General features: G+C 36.9%; 1 protein-coding gene across 6 annotated transcripts in view; it reads left to right on the forward strand.

Moving 5' to 3' along the window:
* The window catches only part of Phc3 (polyhomeotic homolog 3), a 63,174-nt gene that overhangs the window by 37,093 nt on the left and 2,528 nt on the right, over positions 1–23,553 (forward strand). For 4 of the 6 annotated variants that reach the window (XM_048347138.1, XM_048347141.1, XM_048347140.1 and 1 more), the window contains 6 exons: positions 3,847–4,000; positions 8,577–8,827; positions 9,460–9,619; positions 13,801–13,915; positions 16,897–17,029; positions 17,120–17,351. In XM_048347138.1, the coding sequence (XP_048203095.1) occupies positions 3,847–4,000; positions 8,577–8,827; positions 9,460–9,619; positions 13,801–13,915; positions 16,897–17,029; positions 17,120–17,351 (1,045 nt within the window). Of the gene's footprint in view, positions 1–3,846; positions 4,001–8,576; positions 8,828–9,459; positions 9,620–13,800; positions 13,916–16,896; positions 17,030–17,119; positions 17,353–23,553 lie in introns of those variants that run through there. The other 2 variants (XM_048347143.1, XM_048347142.1) reach the window with 2 other exon arrangements.

Raw genomic sequence — 23,553 nt, forward strand, 5'->3', positions numbered from 1 at the left:
ATATTATCTAAAAGAATTTAAGATTTATAACCTAATTTTGAATAAAATTGATTGTAAGATCTGAAAATGTTTTATCAGAATAATCAAAATAATAATTTCTAAGAAGAATCTTCCTAAAAGGAGATTTTAAAAATCAAACCTCACTGAAGAAATTTTATCACTTAGAAACTAGTAACTTTTAGCTAAAGGAGTTTCAGTGCTTTTGGAATACTTTGGATCTCAGGATGCACATTTATAGATACTTTATTCTTGTCATTCTGAGTAATCTTACTAAGCATAAAGAGATTAAATTTTAGCTGGACCTGGTGGTTACACACCTGTAATCCCAGCACTTGGGAGACTGAAGCAGGAAGATGGCAAGTTTGAGGCCAGGCTGGGCTATGATAGTAAAAGATATTGTCTTGTTGAAAAACACTAACAGAAAAAAACAGAAGCAAAAAAGAGATTGAATCCCATTTCCCCTTCCATTTTTAGAGCTAGAACTTGGACAAAAACAGCACTTCTAGAAACAAATTTGCCCTTTAATTACTGTTATTCTTTTTTAGCATGCATAGCTCTAGGTTCAATCTTTGGTATTATTGGCAGAGTTAAGACAAAAATAAAACTATATTTTTGGAAGCGTGTAGCATTTTCAAAGAAATCAAATTTAATTTAAATTTAATTTTCTCCCTAGTTAAGTTATTTGATTCCAACAAATGAGAAATAAACCTTTTCTATGTTCCTTATGTTTTCTAATTTTTTTTAATGTGAAGAGATACTGGGAAAGTATATTTGGATAGAAATATCAAACACTTTAAAATTAAAATTAAAGCCCCTAAATATTACGGTTCTGTTTTGTTGGTTTTCTGTCCTCCTCTTTGTAAGAATTCTTCTCAAAATAAAGTTGTGTCTTGTTTTTGGAAGGCTTTTTCTTAAGGTATTAAAAACTTTTCTTGCTATAACTTATTTGATACTATGCTTGCCACAGATTTCCTATTGTCTTTGCTTCTTTCTTTTCCTTGAGTAACTGGTCTGGTTATTTAATTGCTATGTTTTTCTTTTATTATCTTTGACTAACTGCTTTTAAAAAAAAACAAATTATACTTTAATGGTTGTTCCAAATATTAAAGGTAGAGACACATTTCTTAAAAGATGTGAAATTTTGAAAGATAATGCTGAATTCTCAAAGTAAAATCAGTATGTATTTCAAAGTTACATTTATAAAAGAATTGTAGTTTTATTGACATTTAAATAAATAAGTTATGTTGAGGGTAGATAATTTAGAACTAATAAACAAATGTTCCTCAGTTTATTTAGGAAAGGGAGACATGGGCATAATGGACTTTATTGAGGTAAGTTTGGCAGTCTTTGTTATTTTTAGAGTAGTTATAGTTCTGAGCTAAACAGAAATTATGATTTACATTTCATAATGATGTTGTGAGTAAACTTTCCACCTCTTCACTTTCTTCAGAATTTTAGTTGTTGCATCTAGATTTCTTGTGCTGATCATGCCAGGTGTCTTTGACTTAATTGTTTTGCCTTAATATGGGAAGAATAAGTTAGCCTTAACTAGGAAGTATGAAAAGTACTTCATAATATCCCTTAGTGGGTTATTTTTTAAAAATGCTATTTGTATTATGGTTCTTTCCATCTTTTGAAAACACTTTATTTAAAAAGAATGAATTCCATACACGATCATGGTTTGATTTTTTTTTTTTTTTTTTGGCCAGTCCTGGGGCTTGGACTCAGGGCCTGAGCACTGTCCCTGGCTTCTTTTTGCTCAAGGCTAGCACTCTACCACTTGAGCCACAGCACCACCTCTGGCCTTTTCTATATATGTGGTGCTGGGGAATTGAACCCAGGGCTTCATGTATAGGAGGCAAGCACTCTTGCCATTAGGCCATGTTTCCAGCTCCTGGTTTGATTTTTTTAAAAGATACTGTGGCAGATATTTGAATAAAGATTAATTATCTACAAAAGGAAATGCTATATAAATTGAGCTAGTTAATAAAGCCATATTTGTTTATTCTGAATTGATTCCTCCACACTCAGGCAAATGAATCACTGAATAGATGCTTCTGTGTACTAACAGTGTTCTATGGATGTTTGTCAACTGCCAAATATTTTTGCAGATGATTTTTTTTTTTTTTTTTTGGCCAGTCCTGGGCCTTGGACTCAGGGCCTGAGCACTGTCCCTGGCTTCCTTTTGCTCAAGGCTAACACTCTGCCACTTGAGCCACAGCACCACTTCTGGACGTTTTCCATATATGTGGTACTGGGGAATTGAACCCAGGGCTTCATGTATATGAGGCATGCTCTCTTGCCACTAGGCCATATTCCCAGCCCTGCAGATGATTTTTCATGTAGAGATCATTATAACCATTTAAAAAATTACTGTTATCATGACTAGATACTAGTAGCCACCATTGTTGCACCATGTAGTAACAAATAACTTGCTTTCAGTTCTGAGATCCAGACACCAGGAGAGAAGTCTCTGGGGTGAAACAATTTTGTAATTGCAGGGCTGTGAGCAGATAGCTTTAAATATGTTGCCTGCTTAGTTGATTGGATTACAGTTTAGGATATTATATTTGGTAACAGTAGACTTTTAAAGAAAAAGATGTTTTATTCTTAGGGATTTGGAAAGATTTCTAGAAAACTTTTAATTTCTTCCTTTATAACTAAAACCTCATACTGTCTTTTTATATATGGTTTCATATTCAGAAATTCATATTACTTTCCTGTATGATTTTATGTACTTCTAATATCAAACTTTTTCAGTAAATTAAAATACAGTATTAGATATCACTTAAAGTTAGTTTATGAATGTTGATTTTTTTAACTTGGTTAAGGTTTGTTGAAATGTTAATTAAATAACATAAACTCATAATCTTCCTATACTTCATTAAAGATTTGTATGTAAAAGAAAAGAAGTGAATGGCTTTATGGCTTTGTTTTTAGCAACCTGTTTCATAAGCAATGGCTAAGTAAAAAATAATTAATAAAATGATATTGATAAGACACCTTTCCAAGACACCTTTCCTACAAATGTACTTTGAAAATTAAGCCTTAAATCTAGTGAAATGTTATTTCTAGTTGCATAGCTCCTTCTCAGAGAGCTTTCCCTCTTAATTATAAAGCTGAACAAAAAGGTAAAGACTTTTAAGGCTTCCCCATTCATATGGGATATTAGCTAAAACATTTATCTAAATGCTTTGGAAGTATGTGCATGTGTGTGTTGTTTCAGAGAAAGATATTTTCAGTTACATACATCAGTGATTCATTTGAACAGAAAGGAAAATATAATTGCACATCTCCTTTTCAGATATTAGTTTCCATAATCCAATTGTGAACTCATAATAAGAATAAAGGAGAGCTTATGATTTATTTCTTCTGACAATATTTTTTTATTATACATTACTCTGAAAACTTAATGTGCCTGTGAAAATTATTAGTATCCATTTTAGTTTATGAAAATTTAATTTTCACAGAAATTTTTCTATTAGGAATTAATAGAAACAGTAGTGTGATTCTTGAAGTAGTTATTTGTGTACAGTAAAATCTTTAAAAAACAATTTTGTTAGATAAGTTCTTTTAGAAATAGTTCCCAAGAAATTAAAAAGTCATTATCTTGGAAACCTTAGTAATTCTTGGCTAAAAAGTGATCCAGCTTGCTTTCAGTGAAATATTATCAGTTATTATGAAAGATTTGGATGGCTTTAAAGTTTATCTTTCAATGTGTCAGAATACTCCTTTGCCTTGTTTTTAAATTTAATACACTTAGAATTTATTTTTTTTTTAAATTAAGAACACTTCTTTATGTGTGCTTTTGGAGATGTTTTAAGGCAATGTTGTTTGTCATTGCAGGTTTACCAGGTTGAAGACATGTGTGAAGAAGAAATGCCTGAAGAATCGGATGAATGTGTCCGCATGGACAGAACCCCACCACCACCCACTTTGTCTCCAGCAGCTATAACTGTGGGAAGAGGGGAGGATTTGACTTCGGAACATCCTTTGTTGGGTAAGGAAGTGCCAGAACATTGTTGAAATTAATAATGTTAATAATAGGAGATATTTTTCCACTAGAGATGCTATTGAACTAATGTGTTACTCTAAAGCACAGAGAAAAATAGAATATAAATATGTATGAAGAACAATTTTACTAAAGAGCAAATATTTACTTGCCTTCTTAGAAAATTCTGCGTGTGTGTGTGTGTCCGTGTCCTCTGGGGCTTGAACTCAGGGCCTGGGCACTGTCCCCCAGCTTCTTTTGCTCAAGAGCACTCTGCCACATTAGCCACAATGCCACTTCCGGCTTATTCTGTTTATGTGGTACTGAGGAATTGAACCCAGGGCTTCATGCAAGCACTCTACCAGTAAGCCACATTCCCAGCTCGGAAAATTCTTTATTAGCAGGAAAATAAGTAGTTTATAAACTGGGTACCAACCACTTGAATGAAAAGTCATGCCATTTCTACTATTCTCATTTTCATATGCTTATTGAGATTTATGTGCTGAGGTGCTTCTATCTTAAAAATTAGAGTAAACCAAGATTCTGCCTAAAGATTTGAATTATGCTTTCCAAAAATTAAAAAAAAGCATTTCAAGTCATATCTCATTTCTCAAAATTGCGGTGAAACAGCCTGTTTTTTTTACAGGTTTCATACTTTAAAAGCTGCTTTTGTGCTAGTTAATATCCATAAACATTGAATAGCAGCAGAGGACACATACCCTTTATTGAAAGTGTACTGATCTGTGTGATCTAAGTAATACCAATATTGGTGTCGCCTTTGTGTAAGTATTCTGTTATATTGAATGTCTCATGGCCTCCATGAACATTTTCAGCCAAGAAACCCCACTGTAACTATGAGGTACTGACTCTGTCTCATAGCAAAACAGCTCTTGATTTGCTTAGTCATCATTTTATACACCCTCCCCCTCCTTAATTCCTTACTGCTAATGTGACTTTCTGGAAAGCATGGACGAGGAAAATCAACCTTCCTTTTCCCCTTCTTGGAAAGAGGAAATGTTTAGTCAACAAAGTTAGATAAACTAAGACTGTTATTAGTTTATATTTGTCTACTAGACTAGATTATTGCCTTTGCTTATTCAAAATGGCATCTCAAAAGATTGATTTAAAGCCTGTACTGGTTGCTCATGCCTATAATCCTAGTTACTCAGGAGGCTGAGATATGAGGATTACAGTTCAAAGCCAGCCCAGGCAGGAAAGACCATGAGACTTTTTTTTTATTAGTGTTATTGTAGAGTTGGTGTACAGAGGGGTTTTAGTTACATGAATTAGGTAATAAGTAATGAGTACAGTTTTTTGTTTTTTTTTTTTTAATTTTTCTTTGCCAGTCGTGGAGCTTGGACTTAGGGCCTGAGCACTGTCCCTGGCTCTTTTTGCTCAAGGCTAGCTACTCTGCCACTTGAGCCACAGCACCACTTCTGGCCTTTTCTATATATGTGGTGCTGAGGATTCGAACCCAGGGCTTCATGTATATGAGGCAAGCACTCTTGCCACTAGGCCACATTCCCAGCCCCATGAGTACAGTTCTTCTTGAATCTTCTGTTGCTTTCTCCTGGCTTTTCCCTGCTGTCCCAACCCACAAAATTTCCAGTTCATTTTCCAGATAGTGTCTAATGAGTATCACTAATGTATTATTCATCTTTGTTCCACCTTTTATGTGCCCTCTCTTACCCTCCCAAATACAAACTAACAAACAAGACAAAAGGAAGAGAAAACACAGTCAGCAACTATGGCAACTTAAAAAATGTGTCTTACTTTCTTTTCTTGGAGTTCACATGAGACCCTCCAATTAACTACCAGAAAACTGGAAGTGGTGCTGTGGCTCAAAGTGTTAGGGCATTACCCTTGAGCAAAAGAGCTCAGGGACAGTTCCCGTGACCAATAATAATAAAAAAAGATTGATTTAAGTAAATCTTTAAGAGTAATATCAAATATTGTGGTTTATTTATACTGAAAATGGATTTATGTTTCTGTAGATTTCTGAAATTTTGTTTTAAAAGCCAAAATCCATGCTATACTGAATAATAAATTTACAGTGTGATTATAATTACAGTATAAGTATTACTAATGTACTGACACCAAATACAAACATTTTTGGAATACATGAATATCTTTACATATTTCCTCAGAATATAATTTGAGGTTCTGTTAAGCTCACCTTTCTAGCTAAGTTGTCAAATCCAGGTAGACATTTTGATCTTTCTATAATTTACTTCATACTCATCACTTGTCAGTAGCACACTGAAGGGAAGTACAGGCTGATTTTAGAATAATTCTTCACTAAATTATGAAATTACCTTGAAAAACTAGACTTCCAACCAAGATTCGGTTTTAGTAAATCTATAATTTTATTTATTCATTTACTTTGTGGAACTGAGATTTGAAGTCAGGGCTTCAAATGAGTATTCTACTGTTTAAGTTATGCCTCTACCCAAAAAATCTTTAAGACTAAAAGCATCCATGCAAAGAGGTAGGAAAAGTTCCTAGGTCTTGTGCAGAAAATGAGACTGTTCTATTTGCTGAGCTTCTGTTCTTTAAGGCTTCCTATTCTTCCTCTTGTAATGAGGTTTTGAACATCTGTGCTAGGCAGTATCAGTCCTTTTCATACTTATGTTGGAGAGGAATTGACAGCAGTTAAGAACTTGCTTTCTAGACCCAAACCACCTGGGTCTGTGTCTCTGTCCACTGCTTGTTTGTTGTGTGCCATTACAACAAGTAATTAAACCTATCTAAATGGAGATAATAATAGTGTCTATCCATAGACTAGTTGTAAGATCAAATGACTTACAACATGTAGGACAATGGGACATGGTACCCGGCATACGAATATCTAGTAATTGTTGTTACTGTCTTTGCACACATCCTTTTGTTTTTCTCAAACATCTGTACTCACAGATATTCCTAGATACAACCTGTTTTTTTTTTTTTTTTTTTTTTTTTTTTTTTTTTTTTTTTTTTTTTTTTTTTTGTACTGTAATACAGGCAGCAAAGGGCTGGTGACACTAAATGGGAAGGTAAAGTCCCCATTTCTTGTAGGCCGTTAGATCTCTCTTAATGTGGTTCTTAGAATTTGATGGAGAGGAATCACTGTGATTCAGTTTAGCATCTTGCAGTTGATAAAGTGCTACACTGTTGAAAAGAGTTAAATATGAAAAGCACATGTTTTTGCTGGGCCCTGGTGGCTCACACCGTAATTCTAGTTGCTTAGGAGGCTGAGATATGAGGATCACAGTTCAAAGCCAGCCGGGGCAGGAAAGTCCATGAGACTCTTATCCCCAGTTAACTACCAAAAAAGCCAGAAATGGAGCTGTGGCTTGAAGTGGTAGAGTGGTAGTCTTGAGCACAGGAACTCAGGAACAAAGCCCACACCCTGAGTTCTGAGATCAAGACCCAGGGCCAGGCACAAAAGCCAAAAGACATGTTTTTGTGAGGATTGGAGGATTACCTTAACTACCTGAAATTAAGGTGATAACCTGTGTAATTCATTAAAATTCTTACGTACTCTGTAGATTTCATGAGCCTTTTCCCTTTCTGTAGTATTTGCCTATCTGTTCTTACCATGTGGAATGAAGATATAGAACCATAGGAAATTTAATATTTGTATATCTTTTAAAAAGCCATTTTTTGTATTATTCTTGATATTCTAAGACATTTTCATGTTTTATGGGGGGGGCAGTTATTTTACCCATGTTTCAGTGATGACTGATCAAGTTGTTCTTCTATAAAATGGGGACAACAGTAGTTTTTTAAGGTTATTGTACAGGTTAGATGAGATAATAAGTAGGATAATAAGTAGAAAGTTCTTGGAACAGTTCCCCCCCTAGGCTTGAACTCTGGGAGGGACATTGTATTGTCCCTGAGCTCCTTTTGCTCAAGGCTAGCACTCTACCACTAGAGCTATAGCACCACCTCTGGCTTTTTCTTTGATTAATTGGAGTCTTATGGGAACTTCCCTGCTTGGACTGGCTTTGAACTGTGATCTTGAGGTCTCAAGCACATGGGTAGCTAGGATTACTGGCGTGAGCTACCAGTGCCCAGCTTTTGGAACAGTTTTTTTTTGGCCAGTCCTGGGGCTTGGACTCAGGGCCTGAGCACTGTCCCTGGCTTCTTTTTGCTCAAGGCTAGCACTCTGCCACTTGATCCACAGTGCTGCTTCTGGCCGTTTTCTGAACCCAGGGCCTCATGTATACGAGGCAAGCACTCTTGCCACTAGGCCATATCCCCAGCCCCAGTTTTTAAAACACCAATATGCATGTTTTATTCCGTTTTGTGTGTGTATGTGCGCATGCGTTTGCTAGTCATGGGGCTTGAAATTAGGGCATGGGTGCAGTCTCAAAGGTTTTGTGCTCAAGGCTAGTGCTCTAACCACTCTTCAGCTTTTTGATAATTAATTTGAGGTAAGAGTCTATGGACTTTCCTTCCTGCCCAGGTGATCCTTAAATCTCAGCCTCCTGAGTAGCTAGGATTACAAGCATGGGCTATTGATGCCTGGCTTTGGGTTTATTCTTTAACACTCTTTCATATTTGCTTGGTCAAAATGCTAAAGATCAAAACAACTTTCTTTCAGAGCAAGTGGAATTACCTGCTGTGGCATCAGTCAGTGCCTCAGTAATTAAATCTCCATCGGATCCCTCCCATGTTTCTGTTCCTCCACCTCCACTCTTACTTCCAGCGGCCGCCACCAGGGCTAATAGTACATCGATGCCAAGCAGCCTCCCCAGCATAGAAAACAAGCCTCCACAGGCTATCGTGAAACCACAGATCTTGACCCATGTTATTGAAGGCTTTGTGATTCAGGAGGGGTTGGAGCCATTCCCTGTAAGTAGGAAGCACGTTTGTGATGTTGGCATTGTCTACATGACAGTATTTTTTTAAAAAAATGATCATTGTTCTCTTAAGAAGCTTGCAATTTTATTTTAAAAGTTAATTCTATAGAACTTAACTATATATGTTGTATATTTCCAAATATATTCCTAGAATAATATGCTATCCATATAGCATGGAGACCTTTCTCTTCCTCCCTCCCTCCCTCCCTCCCTCCCTCCCTCCCTCCCTCCCTCCCTCCCTCCCTCCCTCCCTCCCTTTTTCTTTCTTTAGACAAAGTCTTGCTTTATAGTCCAGGTTGGCTTTGTACTCATGATCCTCCTGCTTCCATGCCTCTTTTTTTTTTTAAGAAAATTGAAATAACACATCTAAAGAATATTGTTTTGGAAATGGTGTTCTTTGTATGTGATGCTTGGTGAACTTTAAATTGAGTGCAGAAAATACTAACTTATAATGCCATAATGCATTTGAACTTATCCAGTTGATGGTTTATAATTACCATATAGATTTTCTCTCTTTCTAAATTTCTGCCTTCAATTGGGTTTTTAAAAATTCTTCAAGCCAGGCCCTGGTGGCTCATGCTTGTAGTCCTGAGATTATTTTATCTTATTCTTTCTCTTTTAAAGGTGAGTCGTTCATCTTTACTAATAGAACAACCTGTGAAAAAACGACCTCTTTTGGATAATCAGGTGGTGAATTCTGTGTGTGTTCAGCAAGAGCTACAGAACAATACAAAGCATGCAGATAATTCATCTGACACAGAGATGGAAGATATGATGGCTGAAGGTTTGTGATTTCATTTATGATGATACCCTTTTTATCTTACTTTGGTATTTGCAAAGACAGATTTTTTTCATTTGGAAATATTCACTTTTATTCTTAAACAGTATTATTTGCCTAAAATAATGGAAAAGCTAGCCAAGCACACTAAAATAGCAAGGTTGGCAGTGTAGTTTGAAGTTTGAAGGACTGTGGATGGAAAAGTTCCACATAAGAGAAAAAGTAATTCAGAATTTTTTTTATCACGCTAACCAGTTATCTCTTTGTAAAGCAGACTTTAAGTATAACTATTTTACAGAATTTGCTCAAAAATCTGGAGCTTTCCAGGTTGTTCCTTATACTTTGCATGGTTTGCAGTAGTAGATAGATAATATGATTATTTTTAGGGATGTACTCTTCAGAAAAGAGATTACATTTGTTTAAGGAGAAAAAGATCATTAATTCTCCTTAATTTGGAAGACGTTGTTGTTGTTGTTGTTGGTCATGTGGCTTTGAACTCAAGCTCTGGGCACTGTCCTTAAGTTTCTCTGCTCAAGGTTAGTGCTCTGCCACTTTGAGCTTTAGCACCACCTTGCTTTCCTCCTTGAGCTGGGTTTGAACCATGATCCTCAGTTTTCTCAACCTCTTGAATAGCTAGGATTGCAGGTATGAGCCACCCATGCCTGGTGAAATACTTATTTTTAATAGTTTTGTTCAAATAATTGTTATTCCATTCAGGTTAAAATGGTATTCAAAGCTGGGTGCCAGTAGCTTCATTCTGTAATCTCAGCTATTCCTTAGGCAGAGAATTGGAAGATCATAGTTTGAGGCGAGACTGGCAGAAAGGTAGTGTGACCCCTCCTGTCTCAACAAATAAGCCAGGTAATAGTGGTAGACAGCTGTAGACCCAGCTATGTAGGCAGGAGGTTCTGGTAGGAGGATCATGCTGGGGTCAGTTCTGTACAGAAATGTGAGACTTTGTCCAAAAAATAAAGCAAAAAGTGTCTGGAGGTATGGCTTAAGTGGTCGAATGCGAATTAACAATGAAAATTATTCAAACTGGCAAAAGGAAAGCAACCATTTTATATGAGGACTTTTTTGAGATAAAGTGAGAGTAAAGGTGGATGTACAGGTATTTTTCTTGCTTATATCTACAGTGGTATGCAAATAGAAGTTCTTACCTAAAAACTTGTTTATAACGTGTGCCCTGGTATACACACATAGAAGGAACATGCATATTTCATGATAGGGTATATAATATAATAGACAGCATGTGCTAGATTGTGCTAGCACTTGAATGATATGAATAAAGGAAAGCCTTCAAGGAGCTTTTGACTTGGGAATCTCTGCAGCAGAACAAATGATTCATTTACAATGAATTGTATATACACGAAGAATTTCACTGCTGAGAGTATTGCAGTTTGAATTTCCTGTTGGGATGAGATTTTTTTATGTATCTTCAGTGTTTTTAAAAAACAATATAAATTAAACAAGAAGAACTAACTGTTCAGGTTAGAACACCAAGCACACATCCACAAAGTCTGGGTGAGTGCTTGTCACACTCTAGACTACCTTGGTGGAAGCAGCAGTTATCTTGTTGCCAAGGGCATTGATTACTGCTGATTTTTAGGTAGCTGACTTGCAGTGAAGAGTGTTTTGAGGACTGTTGGTTATTTGCTGAAGGTGTATAGAAGTTTGTCATGTAAACCTGTAACTGGTGGGAAGAGGAAGGAAAGGACTGAAGGAAGACAGTAACAGGTCATTTTCAGAATAAAGAAGGAAATTAAGTTGCTTAATGTATCAGTAGAGAAATACTACAGAAATGTGCTACAAGTTTATGAGCTTCATCATTTAATTTCATAATTGCAGTTCTCACTGTGTTCTCCAGTGTTTATGGGAAATACTACTGTAGGGTCAAATGGTGAAGTCACTTAGAGACTTGTACTTGTTACAGTTAGTACTTGTATAGTTTCTGTTAAAAATACTTGTTTTTAGTTACTAAGCTTCATGGTTTTAAAGTGTAAAGTGTGCTTTTATTTGGCTGTTTCTATGACCAGCATTCCAACCAGTAGCTTTGCTTCCCTGGTAAGTCACATTGATGATGGTTTCCTTCTCATTGCCATACTTTGCTGCTGAAGCGCATGTGATTTCAAGTCTTTGGAGCAAATGAAAAGTAATTTCTCACACAGAGTAAGTGGAGACTTGCATTAGTTATTAGGATAAAGGTTTGTCCACTTCTCTAGAGATCCAGAATGGTATTGGATTAAATAAGATGATTAGGTTTCTCTGGCATAGTGGTGGTGGGCGCTTTGACCCTTAGCACCACCTTGGTTTCCAGTGTCCATGTCTGCCATCCCTAGAATAGTATCCTTATTTCCAGTATTGCTGATGAGGAAAGACACTCTTTGGAAATCAGCTGCACACAAGACAGATCAGCCTTTATCCTATGTAGCCATGTGCCAAGCTCTTCGTTGCTGGGGAAAGAATGGATGCTGGAGAATTATCAGGGGGGTTTACCATGAAATCCCAATCTGATTAGCTATATCAACACTTGTAAAAAAGTTATTTAGTTCTGCTACTTTTTTTTTTTTTTTTTTTTTTGCCAGTCCTGGGCCTTGGACTCAGGGTCTGAACACTGTCCCTGGCTTCTTTTTGCTCAAGGCTAGCACTCTGCCACTTGAGCCGCAGCGCTACTTCTGGCCATTTTCTGTATATGTGGTGCTGGGGAATCGAACCCAGGGCCTCATGTATACGAGGCAAGCGCTCTTGCCACTAGGCCATATCCCCAGCCCCAGTTCTGCTACTTTTTAATGCACAAATAAATGGGTAAAGTAACATTGGGAGCATTACTAGGTGTTAAAAATAAAATGGAAATTTTTGTTTTGTTTTGTTTTGCCAGTCTTGGGGCCTGAACTCAGGGCCTGAGCACTGTCCCTAGCTTCTTTTTGCTTAAGGCTAGCACTCTACTACTATTTGAGCCACAGCACCACTTCTGGCTTTTTCTATATATGTGGTGCTGAGGAATTGAACCCAGGGCTTTATGTATATAAGGTGAGCACTTTTACCACTAGGCCATATTCCCAGCCCCTAAAACAGAAATTTTTGAAGGCCTAATATTCCTCCTTTTTTTCCTTTTTCCTTTTGCACTGAATTCACATAATACATCCTTTAGTACTCTTTGTTCTTATGTGGAAAATGGGAATGGAACTGTCACTGGTTTGTTACTTCAGTTCTTTGAGAAAGGTATTATAAACTCCTTTTTACAGATGACAAAACTGTGGGCCATTGGGTTGCTTTCTTATGAATGACTACTACTGTCTGGTTTAGTTGGGAAGGTTCTTTGCCTTTGAGACTGTGGCCTGCTGAAAGAACTTGGTATGACTTTCAAGTGGTAGGATATGGATATTCTGACTTAATAGAGAATACCCTGAAAACGGCATCAGCAATTGGAAATTATAAAAGTATTAATTTTGATTTAATTAAAAGGAACCATTTTATGATTAGATATATACACTTTTGTATATTAAATCTTTAGAGACATCAGAATTTGACCATTTTGAAGTCATCCCCATTCTCCTCTGTTAAATTAAAAGGCTTTGCTGCCTATTTTCCCACATTGTGCATTTGGGAAGTGTTCTTTCTAGAGGGTAGTGATTGTGAGTTATTCACCTTCATTTTTCACAGTGTTAGTAAAGTAAGACATACTGGATTCTCGGCAAAATGAACCTTTAAAAATACTAATTACGGGCTGGGAATATAGCCTAGTGGCAAGAGTGCTTGCCTCATATACATGAAGCTCTGGGTTTGATTCCTCAGTACCACATAGATACAAAAAGGCCAGAAGGGGCGCTGTGGCTCAAGTGGCAGAGTGCTATCCTTGAGCAAAAAGAAGCCAGGGACAGTGCTCAGGCCCTGAGTTCAAGCCCCAGGACTGGCAAAAAAAAACAAAAACAAAACAAATTACATGGGAACAAAACTCATATAATATAATGAGGAGGCAAGAGGGACTTTACAGAGGTGGTTGGTTGGCCTTGTCCTGCCAAAGTAACTTTGGGTTGAAGTTAAAGGATCATCAAATCAAAACAGAAACAGAAAGAAAAGTAACTTTGGGTTGAAGTTAAAGGATCATCAAATCAAAACAGAAACTGAAAGAAAAATGTCCAAATTGATCATTTGGAACTTTTCCCTGTGTTTATTATTTTTTTTAGAGACATTAGAAGAAATGGACAGTGAGCTGCTCAAGTGTGAATTCTGTGGGAAAATGGGATATGCTAATGAATTTTTGAGGTCAAAAAGATTCTGTACTATGTCATGTGCCAAAAGGTAATACTTTTTTTATCTTTAAAAATGTCATTTATTTTTCATGACTACTACTTCCATAAGAGAAATTTGTGGATTTAGGGATTTAGAAAGGTATAAACAACCCAAAAGTTTCAGCCTTCTTTTGCTAGTCATTTGTGCACACAGGAGTTATTAAATAATGAGAAACAGCTTGGAATGATCAAATAAGTCTATATTTTTTAGATGACTTTGAAAGGCAAAATAAGATTTTTAGATTTCATTTTGTGCAAAATGGGTTTTGAGAAAAGGGATATTACATTAAATGACACCTCAAAAGATGATCTAGTCTTCCATACCAGGGTGTTAGTTTTCTACCAATTATATTGGGATCAGAGTTCTGATTTATACTTCTCAAGATCAGATAACCCAAACATTTTTCCTGTTGGGGTTTTGAAACTTGCATACTTAAAAATTTGTGTCTTGAATTCTGAGAATTTTATTTCACAGATAATGAAATAATTTTTACCACATTTGTCTTTCCCTAGCTTGTTATTTCTCAGAATAGTTTGTGCTTACTTCATAAATTTGTTTCAGATTTATTCTGGGTTAGCTAAATGATCAGGTTTGTTTAAAAATTTTAAAGCTTGTTAAACCAGCTTAGCTGTTATCTGAAAGATGCTGCCTATTCATTTGGAGTCATTGTCTCATTTGGAGTTAGCTTCTCAGGTCCCTTTAAGATAAGGATGTATTTTGTTATATGGGAAAATAAGGTATGAAATGACAATAAAAATAAGAAGATATAACCATAAAGTTAAGATTTTAAATCAAAATTTGTCCAGAGCAAATTGGGTACTTGCATCAGCAGCACATATACTAAAACAAGAACAATACAAAGAAGATGAGCATGGTAAATTTTGCAAATTTATAAAATGTTACTTATTTTTTCTGTGTTTTTGGTAATTCTATCCATACTATTTAGAAATATTTCAGAATATTTAATATGACAGATACTTTGCCTGGAGATGATTGTTTCTTGTTGTTGTACCTTTAAATGAGTCTCTTCAGAGGGCTAGGAGCTCTAACACAGGGAACTAGAGATGAAAGAACAAGAAAGAGAGGAAGACAGCACTACTGCTGCTTACATGTCTGCTTGGCTGCCAGTCTTAGAGAACTTATTATCAAATACAAACGACTTCTCTCATCCTTTTTCAAGAGTAAAGTTCATGTTTGTAATCATGGCTACTCCAGAAAGCTGGAATCCGGAGGATCTTAGTGTGAGGCCAGCTGGAACAGAAAAGTCCATGAGACATCTCTAGTGAACTACCAAAAACACTAGCTGGAGTTGTGACTAAGTGGTAGAGTGCCATCTGTGAGCAAAAACAAGCTTAGTGGTTCCTACAATTAAGAAAGCAAGGGAATCTGGCGCAGCGGAAGAGCGCCTGCTTGGCAAGTGCAAGGCCCGGAGTTCGGTCCTCAGCTCTGGGGGAAAAAAAAAAAAAGCAGGTTTCGTCAGCAAATAAAATGAGGAACCCAAACTTACATTGTTGAACTTGTAAATGCGTAATGAATACAGCGAGAGCTTTTTGAATTATTTTATGGCAAAATGAAGTGGCCATCAGGACATTTTTATATTTGTTGGAGTAAAATAGTTGAAGAAAATTCATTTTGTTATTGGTCCTAGAATAGTTATTCATGGCACAGTTATCTGGGATTTTTTTTCTTGTAATTTTCTTGAAGCATGAGAGTTTTGAAAATAATAACTGTAGAGTCAGTTTCATATGTGCAAAAAAAAAACAAAACCCTGCATATATTTTTGTTAGACAGTTTTCTCTCACGCTTCTAGAAAAGACTAAGTCCATCCTGCTGCTTAGGTTTTGCATGCACCTTGAGTGTTTAAAAACACAATTTCACTGGAACATAGCTGTATATGCTCAGTGTTTTCAGTGACTGTGTTTATATAATAGCAGAGTTGAGTGTTTGTGCCAGACACTTGCATGATTTGTAATACCTAAAATATTTACTCTCTGGCTTCTTACTGGATCAGTTACCGAGACTGAAGTCTAGTCTGTGGATCCCCTTTGATGTCAGAGAACGCTTTTTAAGTTGTTGTCATGTCTCAACAGAGATGTGTGTTTTAAAGAAAAAGGATAGTTGTTCTCTTTTAATAAAGAAGAAATTATCTTTAAGCCAATTTTAAAGAAATATATAGTTCCAAATTTCTAGAAGATTAGGAGCAATGAATCTATTACATGACTTTGAAATCTCAACTTTATATTTCACTTGTTTTTAGTAATATTTTAAAATATTTTACTACCAGCTTGAACTGTGTATTATATTGATCTCTGAAGAGATCAGATCTCTGACCTCTTCAGAGATCAAAATACCTCTCTTCAGAAATTATTACTTGAGAAAATATCAGTTTGAATATACATTCTAATTACTACAGATATTTTTCTCCTGGAACCTTGAATATTTTTGCTGCTATTAAAATTAGTTACTCTCTGTGTTAGGCAGAACATTTCTTACTTTCATGCATAGCAAGAAAATATCAATCTGTTTTTATAGATGCTCAGTATTTAAAAGACGTTATGGCTGGGTGCTGGCTCATCCCTGTAACCCTAGCTACTCAGGAAGTTGAGAGATCTAAGGGTCACAATTTGAAGCCAGCTGGGGCAGGAAAGTCCATGAGACTCCCAAAAAGCCAGAAGCTTTTTGGAGCTGCAGCTAAGTGGTAGAGTGCTGGCCTTCAGAGGAGAAAAAAACAACAACAAAACAGCTCAGGGAAAGTGTCTAGTCCCTGAGTTCAAGCCCCAGAACTGGCACCAGAAAGGGAAAAAAAAAAGACATTATGATATCTACAGAAGCCATTGTTTGACCTCTAGCATAAATAAGTCCCTTGAACAATGTGGATTTACTTAATGAGATATTATAGTCCTTAATGAAACAAATAACGATTCACAATTATACATTCAAGTCATAATAAAATGGAGTGTTATGTAATCTTTTTTTCCCCTTACTCTTAGGTACAATGTTAGCTGTTCTAAAAAATTTGCCCTTAGTCGTTGGAATCGTAAGCCTGATAATCAGAGTCTTGGGCATCGTGGCCGCCGTCCAAGTGGCCCCGAAGGGACAGCAAGAGAACATATCCTTAGGCAGGTCTGTAGAAACCTTGTTCAATGTATATTACCCTTTTTAGAAATGCAAGGGAAATGCAATGCTGTATTTTACTTGTACTACATTTTCCAGCTTCCAATTACTTATCCATCTGCAGAAGAAGACTTGGCTACTCATGAAGATTCTGTGCCATCTGCTATGACAACTCGTCTGCGCAGGCAGAGTGAGCGGGAAAGAGAGCGTGAGCTTCGGGATGTAAGAATTAGGAAAATGCCCGACAATAGTGACTTGTTACCAGTTGCACAGACCGAGCCCTCTATATGGACAGTTGATGATGTCTGGGCTTTCATCCATTCTTTGCCGGGTATGTAATTCACCCCTTCATCTTAGGTTTTCCTGTGCATGTATATGTGAGAATGATAAAGACTCATCCACACCTTTTGCACAAAAGGGCCAGAGCAGTACTGTGTACATGTATAAGTGAAATGGCATTTGCTGTTGAAATGTGATCTGTTTCCTCTTCCTTATTCCCTTAGCACAACTGGGTAATTTTTCATACCTCCCAAGTCGATAAAAACTGACTAGTCCTGCTTCTGCTGTGACACCCCAGCCGGTGAAGAAATATTAAGGTGCTCTCTTCTCCTCAGTCTGATTTCTCTCGAGAGGTCAGTAGAGAGATTGAATCAGACATCACTTCTCTTCTGCTCTTCTGTTTTTCTATCCTATTTCCTGTTCCCTAACTTAGTCTCTCTTAAGTTTTTTCATTGTTTTTCCATTTCTGAAAGTTAATCAAGACTATAGAATATGGTAAAATTTTGGTCTTTCTTTTTTAAAAATCAAGTTGATTCTTTGCAGTAAATATATATCAAAGCATGTCCAAAATTTTTCAAGTTGTCAGCTGAAGTTATGTTCATTCGGATATTGAGGGTAGCTTTCTTATTTTTATTTTTCTGATCTCTCATTTTGATATTCTTTCCATCAACTTAAAGCCTCCTTTTGCTTTTAAAGCAACAACAATCTTTCTGTTTATCTACTTTCTCCCAGGAACTGGTAACTAGAGCCCACACTGGTTATATGTGTTAAGACATAGGTTCTTTTTAAATTTGCAAACATTTCTCACTTTGATCTTATGAATATGGAAAATGGGGGTTTCAAAATTGGTTCCCTTTAGATTTTATTGCATTGATTCATAAGAATGTATCTCATTTGAGTTATATCAGTCAGGCTTTGAAAATTAAACTAATCATCTGCCCATTGTTATATGTTTCTTGTGAAAGTGACCATAGTCTTAGAAGCAAATTTAGAGTACTATGTTTTACAAGAAAATATATTTAGAAATACTAGTGTTATAAAACTGCCACTCAGTTTACATCATATGCACAATTTTTAAAAAATGTACTCAATTATTTTACCAATATCTTTTATAAATGCTAAAATAAACAAGATATGGTCACTTTTCAAGGAAGATGGGCTTGTTTCAAGGACATACACTTTGTTCATGTGAAGATTTTCAAGCACACACCAAAGGCAACTAAATTCTGAGTTAACTGCTGACCATGGAGGCTTAGAATCTGTTTCAAATTTGATATAGTAGAGATGTTTGTCTTCACTGGTTTGGGTTTTTAATGAAATTTTAAACCAGTATCTCCATCTTCCGAATTAACATTGGAGTCCCAAACTGACTATATGGGGCTGGACGTGAACTCTGTTTCTTCGGCAATCACTTCACCGTGTTGGGCAGCCATCTGTTTGTAAGCTTGAGTTCATGTTTAAGGGCAATATTTCTTTTCCTTTAAGAGATGATTTCTATCCCAAGGAATTAATTAGTTGTCCCAATAACTGGTACTAGATAACTTCTGGTTCTTCTATCACTCCCTGTGGGCTTTTAGAAATCATTTTTGCTGGAATCTGCTTGCCCTGTGGCTAATCTTGGTACTTTTTAAGAGCAAAGGGTAACTCCCATGTCTCATTCTTCCTTCGAGTTAAAAAACAAAAAAGAACAAAAAACTTCAATTTATTGTCAATACACTTGACATTCTTGTTTTATTGAGTTGAAACACTTCTTTTTAAGTTGCTTAGGGAATATTACATATCATTATAATAAGACATAATTTGCAGTCTGCCTATACTATTTTTTAGTCAGAATAACTTCTTCTTTACTGCTATAATGGGAGTATTTTCAGATTGCTTTGACAGGCCAAATAATAAGCTTATTTTTGTGTTCATTTACATTGCCTTTTTCAAAGGTTTTCTCTGAATAATGCCCTATAGCTTAATGTCTTCATCTTTGTTTCTGCTTCTCTGGCCTGTGCAAACATCCTCTAAGCCTCTTGCAGCTCATTCGGGTTTGTTTTCCTTGAATTCAGTCTTTTCCTAAGCTTTTTTAATAGTATGAGGAAAGCTTATAAATTTCCTAATTTATTTTGTATTTTCTTGTAAGTTACCATGGAATTTCTTCCCCTTCTAATCAGGGTATCCCTGAGGTTTTCTGTTTTCTTTGTTAGAACTTGCATATGGCTTACCAATATCTGAGTTGTTACCAGGGGGAAAATTTATATATATATATCACTTGTGCACTGAAAGTTCTCTCTGTAAGAGCAATTCTTATTTTCAATTAATGTAGTTTATCTTCTTTAACTGTACCTTGATATGGTGACTGCCTTTTGCAAAGATTAATTTAGTATTTATTAATCTTACAAATCTCCAAATTAGATTTATTCAGAGTATGAATAATTTCTTCTTAGTTACGTTTTGGTGGGACTGGGGTTTGCGTCTATAAGGAAGAACTCTGCTACTTGAACCTCACCCTCAGCTCATTTCTTTTCTTTTTTTTTTTTTTTTGGCCAGTCCTGGGGGTTGGACTCAGGGCCTGAGCACTGTCCCTGGCTTCCTTTTGCTCAAGGCTAGCACTCTGCCACATGAGCCACAGCGCCACTTCTGGCCATTTTCTGTATATGTGGTGCTGGGGAATTGAACCCAGGGCCTCATGTATATGAGGCAGGCACTCTTGCCACTAGGCCATATCCCCAGCCCCCTCAGCTCATTTCTTACAAGTCTGAATATTACTGCTTTTTTTTTTTTTTTTGCTAATACTAAATTTGGTAGTTTATTCCACAGTACTGAGTGATGAGATGCCTTTTCAACAACTTTGCTGAAGTCAGTTTTTGTGCAGGGCATTTCTTTCTTTTTATTTAGTTTTGGTTTGGGCTTTTCTGGAGAAATGACTCTGGACACTGGAAAGTTCACTAGGGACCCATGTACAAAGGCCCAGCCCTTCCTCAGAACTGATGCTTGCTTCTGCTATTAGGTCACTGAGCTGACTGGTTGCTTTGGTGGTGTGTGTTTTGTACACACTGTTGGGTGCCAGGCATTTCACAGATGTAGATGCTAATGTCAGGATGCCACAGAACTTAAGTTTACCTTGAGCACTTGGAATTTTAAAAACCTTTTTTTTCTCCAGGGAGTTTTCTAGAATCATTATTGCTTCTGCTTCTCCCTTCCGCTCCACTTTAAAAAAGTTACTTTACTTTTCATCTCTGTACTAATGTACTTACACTTTTTTGTGGTGATCTAAAAGTTTGAAGATAATGCATTCTTAGTCATGTTGTTCCCTGTGGTACACTTTCTGTATTATTTGCCATGCTTTCACTATCCACCTTTAAAAAGAAGACATCTGAGGAGGAGTCTCAGTACAGAGGAGAGCATGCTCTATACACAAATATACATACACACATATATGTATAGATCTCTTCTTGATGAAGAACTCCTTATTTCTATTCTCAAATGTAGTTCTTATGGTTCTCATTTCCTTTTACTCCTGTTCTCTGAATCTAAGTAAGCCCTGTCCTATCTTTCTCTCTCTTCTTTCCTTCCCTGTGTCCTTGTAAGACTGAAGAGAGAAGAACATTAGTTCTTTCACTAAAAGAAGGATGAAGTCACAACTAGATGCAAGATTAGTCAGTTTTGTCTGCCCAGTTCTGTTGAGAGCTACCTCTAGGAAAAGCAAAGGGGCTTTTCTATGGTGAGTAATTCCATTTTATGTCTAGATTCATAAATGGTAGTTGGGAGAGGCCATAAAAGTTTACCTTGTAGAGGAATTTGAAATGTCAATTTAAAAATTAACAGATAAATTGAAAATCTGGTTGCAAGATAGGAAACAGTAGACATATAATAACAGGATGTGGGAATAACGTAGCCAAGAGAGCAGGTGTTACACAGAATATGTATTACTCTTACAGATAGCCCTTCTGTGGTAGATTATATTTTTGTCCTTTATAATTTGATTCATTATTGAGACCTTTATGCCTTTTGAAGGCCTGTGTTTGGGCTGAGCTTACAAGGAAGACATTATCTTAATAAAAACAAGGTGATAATACATTTGCAATAGCATGGTATCCATAGGTATTATGTAACCATTTTCATTTTGTTTGTTTTGCCAGTCCTGGGGCTTGAAATCAGGGCCTGAGCACTGTCCCTGGCTTCTTTTGCTCAAGGCTAGTACTCTACCACTTGAGCCATAGCCCCACTTCCAGCCTTTTCTGTTATATGGTACTGAGTAATCAAACCCCAGGGCTTCATGAATGCTAGGCAAGCACTCTACCACTAAGCCACATTCCCAGCCCCAAAGTGAGTAGTTTTTAATGCCAATGTTCATTTTATAATTGAACTGTGTTCATGCAATGTTTTTACATTCCCTCCCTGATTCATTGCCTACCCTATTGGTTTCTGTGCCTTTATGGGGAAGTTATTAGTAACCTGGGTGTGCAAAATTTCTGGTAGACAATAAAAAGATTTATGTAGATAGCAGCATTGCTACCTGCTGACGTACCTGCAGGCTAAAATATTTGTTGTTTGACACATTAGCCTACAAGCCTATAATTTCAATGGGGGTTTTGTTATCATAAGTGAAGTGAAGTGAGTGTGGTGGTACATAACTGTACTAGTATGTGCAAGGCCGAGACAGGAGGATTGTAACATCAAGACCAGCCTGGGCTACATGTAGCACGATCCTGTTTTAAAAAACAAAAAGCCAGGCGCTAGCAGTTCACACCTGTAATCCCAGTTACTCAGGAGGCTGAGATCTGAGGATTGTGATTCGAATCCAGCCTGGGCAAGAAAGTCTGTGAGAGTCTTGATCTTCAGTTAGCCACCAAAGAACAGGAAGTGGAGCTGTGGCTCAAAGTGATCAAATACTAGTCTTGAGCAGGAGAGCTCAGGGATACCAGGGTGAGTTCAAGCCATAGGGCCAGCACCAAGAAAAGGGGGAACAAAGTCCACTGGTACTAAAATTTGGAGTTGATTGTAAATTGAGTAGCTTTATAGTATATTGATACTATAGTCCTGAGTTCTATCTTGAGTGAACAATAAAAGTTATAAATCTTACTGCCAAGTACTTCTGAGCTGTACAGAGCGGTACTTGGCAGTAAAATTTATAAACCAGAACAAAGTGTAAATAGTGAAAGCAGAAATCATAATACTTGAGAAAATACTTCGATTGTTTATATGATAAAACATGCTATTTTATTTTGTCTTTGAACCTGTGTGTAAACAAGAGAGTACACAAAGATGAGTTCATGATGTATGCGTGTGGCATAATGTCATAGATTACTCTGTACTTCGTGTGTGCGCGCGCGCGTGCATGTGCTGGTTCTGGGTCTTGAACTCAGAGCTTAGGTGTTGTCCCTGAGCTTTTTTGCTCAATGGCTAGTGCTCTACCACTTGAATCACAATTCTATTTCCAGCCTTTTGGGTGGTTAATTGGAGGTAAGAGTCTCAGGGACTTGCTTCCCCAGGTTGGCTTCAAACCAGGATCTTCAGATCATAGCCTCCAGAGTAACTTTGGTTATAGGCGTGAGCCACTGGTACTTGGCTCTATTCTGTACTTTAAAAAATATTTTTGGTATTAGTCCTAGGGCTTGAACTTGAGGCCTGGGGGCTGTCCCTGAGTTTCTTGCTCAAGGTGTAGTGCTTTAACACTTGAGCCACAATTCTACTCCTGGCTTTTTTGGTGGTTAATTGGAGATAAGGCTTCACAGATTTTCTGACCTGGGCTGGTTTCATACTTTTCATCCTTAGATCTCTGCTCCTGAGTAGTGAGGATTAGAGGTGGTGCCTGGTCACTCTCTACATTTTGTCCCCACTAATTATCTATTTTTATGTTGTTTTGTTTTATTTGTTTTTGTGCCAGTCCTGGGGCTTGAACTTGGGGCTTACTTAGGTGATGTCCCTGAGCCGTTTTGCCTAAGGCTAGAGCTATACCACTGGAGCCACAGCTTCACTTTTGGCTTTTTGGTGGTTAAAATTGGAGATAAAGGTTCTGTAGACTTCCATGCCTGGGCTGGCTTTGAACTGTGATCCTCAGATCTCAGCCTCCTTCGTAGCTAGGATTACAGGTTGAAGCCTCTGGTGCCTGGTGAAATTATTACTGTTACTACTACTACCACTGTTATTCGTTGTATTACTTGATTGTGGTGCTTGAACTCAGGCCCTGGGTACTGTTCCGGAACTTTTTTTGTCCAAGTCTAGCAACTCTACCACTTTGATTCATAGCTCCACTTCCGTTTTTT

The sequence above is a fragment of the Perognathus longimembris genome, chromosome 5, assembly GCF_023159225.1.
Source record: "Perognathus longimembris pacificus isolate PPM17 chromosome 5, ASM2315922v1, whole genome shotgun sequence".
NCBI lineage: Eukaryota > Metazoa > Chordata > Mammalia > Rodentia > Heteromyidae > Perognathus > Perognathus longimembris.